This window comes from Crocuta crocuta, unplaced genomic scaffold, assembly GCF_008692635.1.
Source record: "Crocuta crocuta isolate KB4526 unplaced genomic scaffold, BGI_CrCroc_1.0 scaffold13, whole genome shotgun sequence".
Classification (NCBI taxonomy): Eukaryota; Metazoa; Chordata; class Mammalia; order Carnivora; family Hyaenidae; genus Crocuta; species Crocuta crocuta.
Genome location: NW_027530007.1, coordinates 7,112,438 through 7,120,150, shown reverse-complemented (window position 1 = coordinate 7,120,150; position 7,713 = coordinate 7,112,438). Strand labels below are relative to the sequence as shown.

The 7,713-nt window shown below is 64.2% G+C and overlaps 1 protein-coding gene across 1 annotated transcript in view; it reads left to right on the top strand.

The window, feature by feature from the left end:
* Nucleotides 1-7,713, top strand: part of TP73 (tumor protein p73) — a 45,284-nt gene that overhangs the window by 27,687 nt on the left and 9,884 nt on the right. The window contains 2 exon segments of the mRNA XM_077763888.1: nucleotides 1-2; nucleotides 5-175. The exon segment at nucleotides 1-2 is cut by the window's left edge and continues 91 nt beyond it. Coding sequence (XP_077620014.1) covers nucleotides 1-2; nucleotides 5-175 — 173 coding nt within the window.

Below are 7,713 nucleotides of genomic sequence, written 5' to 3'. Positions count from 1 at the left end.
CCCCCCGGAGCACGCCGCCAGCGTGCCCACCCACTCCCCCTACGCGCAGCCCAGCTCCACCTTCGACACCATGTCGCCCGCTCCGGCCATCCCCTCCAACACCGACTACCCCGGCCCCCACCACTTCGAGGTCACCTTCCAGCAGTCGAGCACAGCCAAGTCGGCCACCTGGACGGTGAGTTGTGCCTGGGCTCCCGGGGGGGGGGCCGGGGCTGCGGGTGGGGAGGGGTGACGGCCCTGGAGGCTCTCGCTGGCCGGCCCGGGAGGAGCGTGGGGCGGGAGGCGGGTCTGGGGCTGGGCAGTCTGGGCGTGCCCACCCCTCGGACGCACGCGGCCAGGGCGGCCAGCCTCCTGGGGCCCCAGAGGGGCAGGCGTGGCTCCACAGCCGGGTCTGCGGGGCAGAGGCAGGCCATCCTCACGGAGACCCCCGCGTCCCTGCACTCAGCTGGGGCTGGCATCCCCTCCTGGGTGAGCAGGGGGCGCAGATCAGCCACCGGGGTCTGCAGAAGCCGCCTCCTCCCGGCGGGGCGGGTCGCCAGGAGGTCCGGTGGGTGTCGCGGTCGGTGGCTTGGGCTTTGCCTGTGCAGCCCCCAGGTTGTCTGTGAGCACGGGCGCGGGGATGTGGGGGGTGGGTCCAGGGCGCTGCGGGCTGTGTGGGAGCGTTCTGGCCTTGGTAGGGGTTTTGCAACTTGGATGACATCCCGCGCACACACCTGCCCGTGCGCGGAGTTTACTCTCGAAACCACCCAGCAGCCCACAAGGGAGAATCTGTTATCGTCCCATTTTATAGCCAGGGAAGTAGCCACCGCAGGGAAGGTCGCTCGCTGGCAGTTACGCGGGTAGTAAGCGCTAGAGCCCCGTGGTCCGGCCTCGGGTCTGCGGGCTATGTGCCTCATCGCTGAGCCGCACTGTCCTGCCTCGGTTGTGAGAGGAAGGGGCTGCCAGACGCGCCCACAGGGGCAGGGGCGTGGCAGGGATGCCAGACCCGGACAGGCCACTGGCTCTCCCAGGGCACGCCGGGCACTGGTGGGGAAAGGGCACCCCAGGTCTCCTGCCCCGACACAGGAGCCTTGCCCAGTGCCTGCCCCGTGTGCATATAGTGGGTCCTGGCCACGGGGCAGTGTCCCCTCCTGCAGGGAACAGCAGCTCCACGGTCCCCACCAGAGCTTGGGAACAGGGAGGTCTCAAGGCAGCGTGGCCGCGTCCCTGCAGGAGCACCGAGCAGGTGACCCTGGGGCTCTGCTGCTTTAAGAACTGGGTCTCCAATCCCCACTGCCGGCTTGGCTCCTGGGGGGGTGGGGGGGACGGGGGTGGTGAACCTCAGGGAACTGGTCAGGCTCTTCAGCAGCCAGTCTGGGTCTGGCTTCCAAGTCACAGCTCCCCTGCCACCCCAGCTGCTGGCCCATCGCTGGTCCGGGGCCCCCACCCCGTCGGTGCCCGGCTTTCCTCATTTGTGACTTTCCTGCTGTGTTCCTCGTCGCTGGTGGTAAGGCTTAAAGGGGGTGTTGTTGCCCAAGCAGCACGGGCTGGCACAGGAGGAGCAGTGTGTCACCTTAGCAGCGGGGCTGGGGGTGGGCTGCCATAGAGCTGACCTCCTGGGTGAGGTTCTTCAGCAGGACCGGCAAGTGCCAGAGGGTTCTCTTATTGCATGCGAGGTCCTGGTCCCCCCACCCCAGATTTGAGGTTGGGCTGGATGACTGTAAGCCAGGTCAGGAGGCTCCTGAGGCATCCCCACTCTTGCACACCTCTAGTGACAGGAGGCTCACTACCACTCCTACTCCATGTTCATGCTGTTCCCTGAGCCCTTCCCCCAGCCTCTCAGGGGAGGGTCCCGGCCCCTTCTGCACCAATGCTGTGACCCAGGCCTGAGCTGCCGGCCCCCTAGGAATCGTGGCAGGCACTGCAGGGCTTCCTGGCTCCCTTCCTCTCCACTGTTTGAGGATGCAGGTGGGGTCTCTGCAGTGTCTTGGGGGACTTGGAGTGCCTTCGATGGTCTGAGCTGGTCCTCAGGGAGGGACGGAAGCCGTGCCTCGGCTGGCTGTCCCCCCCAACCCCCACCTGGGGCCTCTGTCCTCCCCTCCCCTGCCAGCGGGGTGGCATCAGGGACAGAGGGCCCATAGCTGGGTCACGGTTGTCTGCCCCATGGAGTGGCCTGCCCCGGNCAGTGCAGGGAGTGGAGGTGGGCCCGACATTGATAATGAGATTCTTGGCACCTTGGCTCTGGGGGAGAAGACCCCCCGCAGGGGCCTTTCCCTGCCCGGGGATCACGGTGCAGGATGGGGACCGCCCGGAGCCCGCCTGCCCGCAGCTCTTGGGGTCTGGCTACGCGGGCGCTGCCCGGACTTGCTTCCTGGGCGCGCTTCTGGGCTCCGCACCATGCCGTGCGCGGCTCCCGCCGTGCCGGCCGGCTGGTAACTGATAGATAATTCATATTTTTCTCAAGTACAATTCCAAATTGACTGTTGCCTTCACTCCTGTCCCCGCTCAGAAAAAACACCCTCGCCAAGTCCCCAAGGGACCGCAGCTGTTAATGGGGTCTTTGGCCTCTGCCTGGCTGAGGCCCCCTGCGAGCACCCCCACATCTCACATCCGTGCTCCTCGGGCACCGAGGGGAGCCCTTGGCTCACAGGCCTGTGTGCGCGCCACAAATGCACATACGGAAACACCTTGCACACGCGTGAAGACGTGGACACCCATCTGTGCACACGACTACACACATGCACACCACGCACGCGTGCACAAGCACACACAAACACGTGTGCACATGTGCAGCCCCTTCTGGTCGCCGCCCAGGGTTCTGACAACCCGCCCGCCCACCGAGGCCTGGACGGCGGGTCGAGCATAACTGAGCAGACAGAGAAGGGACGTGTGTTCTGCCTCCTGGATTATAAACCAGGGATCGGGGACGGGACCGGGGGGGAGTTAGGCTGGCAGGGTCCAGGGGTCAGGTCTGATGCACTGCTCTGGGCTGGGCTCTGAAGGTGGGGTGTAGCCTGGGGTGAGGAGCCCGGGGAGCACCTCACAAGCTGCTGCTGTGGGGCCATCCCAGGGTCCTGGCCTGTCTTGTGTCAGCGCTCTTCGGGGCCTTGGGGGCATGCAGGAGAGACACACCCCGAGAGGTCAGGGCAGCAGGCACGCCTCACACTACCTGGCTGGCACCCGTGGGCACTGATGCTCTTCGTTCTGGTGGACGGGGGAGCCTGGCCAGCAATGGCGGGTGACTGTGCCTTTGTCCCTGTCCCAAGCCCTCCTCAGCACACCCTGGCCCAGCCTCTGGGCCCCGACGGCCACACTCACCCCGCAGCCCTCCCTGGGATTGGCAGTGATACCGATGGCTGGTCCCAGGAACCTCGAGGAGCAGCCGATGACAGGGGCGTCTGGACGCTGTCTAGCCCAGCTCAGTGTCCCCTGGCCCCTAGACTGGGCCTCGCCAGGGAAGGGGGCTGTCCTTGGGGTTTGGGAGGTATGGGAGGGGGCCCCGAGGTCATGCAAGAGGCTTCGCACAGTCGGAGCCCTGGCCCAGCTGGGTAGCATGAGGCGTGATGGTGAGGGCTCACAGGGGTGCAATGGCTCAGTCAGTCCCCGGGGGGCCTCCCCACAGCCCCCTGAATGACTCCCAGCCGCCCCACACATGAGTGAGCGTCAGTCTGGCCATGGTGGGGGCGAGCCAGCGCACACAGGTGAGCACCACCCTCCTGGCCGAGGAGGACCCTGTGGAAGGCAGGCGGGAGATACAAAGGTTCTCCGTGGGGTTCCTGGCAGAATGTGGCTGACTCAACACTAATGGATTCAGGAGAAAACTTTCCAGCCCCTCGGAGGTTTGCGAGCACGAAAATAATAGTGCATGTGTCCCAACACGATCACGGTATCAATTGCGTTATCCTAAAAGTTTATGGAATGCGTAAGTGGAATTAATACCTTTTACTGGCACCAGAAGCAATTACACGTATTTAAGGCCCAGGGAAGAGTGCTCGGTGTCTATTGTGGAGACAGAGTGAGGAGTGAGCAGGGGAAATTGCAGTGATTGCCTGCATTGTGCAAAGCTCCTGGGGCGGGGACCCGCTTCCTGCAGGCTGGCCCTGCCGGCGTCGGCGCCCTGGCCTCTGGCCTGAGCCGGGGACCCCTTCTCTCACCACCGTCTGCAGCAGCTGGAGCCGCTGGGCTTGGAGGCCTCAGGACTTGGCCTTGGGGGCCGAGTGGGGAGCCGGGCCCGGGACCAGCCCCTCCTTGCTGCCCAGCCAGTGTCGGGGGCCTTTATAAGGGGCATGGCTCCTCCTGGAACTGGAACTGACGCGGCCACATGGTCCCGAGGCTCCCGCCCACCCGTCCTGTGGACTCCGGGCGAGGGTCTCGGCTGAGCAGCCAGTGAAGCTTTTCAGTGCTCAGTTGTGGGGGAAACTGTCAGGATTTTGGAGCCTGGGCTCAAGTGTGGGGACCCCAGTCCCCAGAATTCCCCTGGCCGCACCTCCCCGCCTGCAGGGGCGATCGGTCCATTTGTCCAGGTGGCCTCAGGAAGAGGAGGGGGAGACAAGGGCGAGGAAAGGCGAGGCGTGCGGACGCCCGGGCAGGGCAGGCCACAGGGCTGCGACGCTAGGGCTCGTTTTAGGGCCGGAGCGCCCCCTCGAACAAGTGACTAGCACTCCAAGCTTCAGGGAAGTGGAGGTTCAGGGGTTGCCAGGGGATCCCGCGGGGCCTTAATGCCCCGGGTCCCCCCTGTGGCCGTGTGCCCCCCTCCTCGTCCTCCTATGTGAGGGCCCAGCTGGCTCCTCCAGGGCCTCGGGCACAATGAAACGAGGGGGTGCCACATGCTGCCGAGGCCACCTCGGCCCCTCACCACCTGCGCCCAGGAGCCACTGCCCGCTGCAGGGCGGTCAGAGGTTTAGTGTCCCAAACTCTCCTTGCCTCACAGGCTTCGCCGGGTACTTAGCTTCGAGTCCAGCCAACCATTGCCTTAAAACCTGGAAAGTGACCATCCCCGCGTGTCCGGGGCACCCTGGAGAAGCAGGGGGCTCCTCTCCTGCTGGTAGAGGGTGCAGTTTATTTGGAGTGAAGAAACCATGCTCACCACTGCCCGGCCAGGCGGCCTATCTTCAACTGAGCTCCTAAACTTGAGACGGACCATAGCTCCCGTGGCAGGAAGGTCAGAGGCAGGAGAGCCTGTGTTCCGGGCTCCCAGCTGGAGTCACCTGGGGCCATCGAGAGGCCGTTCTGAGCACCCGCCCCCACTGTGGGCACAGCCAGGCCAACCTGCCCCCTCCCAAGCCACCTGCAGCTGGGCCGGCTCCAGGCTCAGGCCGTCCGGAAGCTTCGAGGCACTGGGGACAGGAGCCGGCCCATCCGTGCCTGCACTCACCAGGCCGGCAGTCGTGTCCAGAACGGGGGTGCCTGCGGTCAGAGGAGCCCAGGACTCTCCTCTGAGCAGAAGGTGCTGGCTGACCCCGCCCAGGCGGGCTGACCCCTCTGAGCATATGCTGACAAGGCCAAGCAGCTCAGAAGGGCCACAGGTCAGGTGAGGGCGAGGGCAAAGGGAGCTCTTTCCCCTGGCAGTTGAGGGGACCCTGTGTGGTGAGCAGGGGCTGGTGGCCAGCCTGCCCGCTCCGTCCCCACACAGGGAGTTCTCCAGCCTGGCTCACAGCCGTGCTTGCTGCGTTCGTGCCAGAGTGTTTTCCCCGTGGGCCCAGCCAGTGGGGTGTCTGCCTTCTCCAGGAGGCCAGGACAGGCAGGCATGGATTCTCCAGCTGGCAGAGTCAGAAACCAAGTTCACAGGCAGGGGACCCGGTGTTTGAAGCTGGCTGAGGCAGATCCTGCTGCTTCAGACGTGGCCACCGTTTGTGCTCTTGGCCAGGAGGGTGACTTCTGGTGGGAAGGCTGGGGCTCCCCACAAGCCCAGCTGTGTCCCCAAAGACGTGTCCCGCTTACCCTCTCCATCCCCAAAGCCCCCTTCTCAGGGTCCAGGGGAGGCCAGATGGCATGTCCAGATAAGAACTGGACAGAGGCGCAGAGTTCCACAGGCTGCCGGGGCCGGGGTCCCCGAGGTCAAGGGCAGGTCCCCGCCCACTGGCCCCTGTGCCCCTGACCCCAGGCCGGAGGAGGCGTACTGCACCTGACGCCTGTGTCCTTGCACTGTCCCCCTGCGTGCCTCTTTGAGCTACAATCCTCCTGGTCCCAGGTCTAGCTTGGTGGAGACCAAGGGACCTTAGAGGTGTCAGTGCTCCCCACTCCTGATGTTAGCCCTGGACAGAAGCCCCCAGAGGCGCCCTTTCTGGCCTGCAGCCATGTGTGGGATGATGGACTGAGTAGCCCCAAGGCCCGATGGCCTGGGAGTGCAGCCAAGGGGGGGCCCTCACCAGCTACTTCCGGGTCGTAAGGGTCCCAGGGGCTCCTGCTCCCTTGTTTGGGACCAGGCTCCCATTTGTGGCCGGGCAGGCTGCCTGGCTCCTGGGGGGTGTCCCCGCCAGCTGCAGGCCCACCTGTCACAGGTAGGCAGCTTCTGGCCCACAGCCTGTGGGGATGCCCCTGGGTAGCGGTCAGGGTCGCTCGGCACCTGCAAAGTCCGCCTTTGCCTCCACTTTGTCCTTCTTTGGGCTCCGGGCAAGGGGAGCCCCACTGTCCAGCCCGTGCAGGGTATCAGCAGCTGTGTGCGGCCCCTCCCCCAGCCAGTAGCTCTTGCGGCTTATCGGCAGCCTTCTTTATCAGGCTCGTCTGCAGAGCCAGGCACTGGCTGCAGCCCTACTAGCATCCAGACGCTCCCTGGAGCCTCTAGCCACCAGGCCCGTGGGCAAGGTGGGACACTGGCTGTGAGTTTCCTTGTGCGTGGACCCACACCACTTTCTGACCCTGGGTGCTCTGAAGCAGGCTGGGGTGACGCTTACAGGCTGGCAGCTTCCCTGATATCCTGTCCAGGGCTCCCTGACATGTCAGAGCCCACCCCACACTCCCAGCAGCTCTCCGTGGAGTGGGAGAGGCCACCAGGAGAGGGTGTGGCAATGTGGCTTGTGTGGCTCAGGAGGCCCCTCCTTACCTAGAAGGAGAGAGGGACCCAGGAGGGCTGTCAATGAGGGCTGCTGGCCGAGGCCCCCTGTGGGTCTCCGGGGTCGCCCTATGAACCCACACAGCTTCTTAGTAAGTGTTCTTGTGGGGGCTTCATTAGGGAGGGAGGGAGCCTGTGGCCTTGGGTAGGTCCTCAAAGGGGTCCATAACCTGAGAGAGGAGACAAATGTGGCTCTGAACACACACACACACACACACGCGTGTGGGAAGCAGATAAAAGTGGGCTATAAAAAAAATCATTTAAAGAATAAAAGCCCCCCCTTCAGGCCCCGTCTTCCAGAATCTGTTGTAACAGATTCGCCCAAGCTGGTTAACGGTATTTGCGGTTTGCAAGATGCTACACGTCCCTGGAAAATGACAGACAACTTATTATCACCTCTCCACTCTCCTCCTGTCCAAACCTGCNGATGGGGGGAGGGTCCGGTGGGGGAGGGCGGGGATGGGCAGACACCAGCATTTGGGCAAACCGTTTCCTGCAAGCACCAAGGGATACATGCATCCCGGAGCAGGCAAGTCTGGACGGCTCTGTGTCAACAGCCGAAGATAAATAAGATTTTATCAGCTCAGAATCTGTTGAAACACATCCATCTAGCGGTTCTAGGGAAGGAGAGGCAAAGGGAGGGAGAGGAAGCGGCTTCACGTGACCTTCTCTGCGGACGAGGC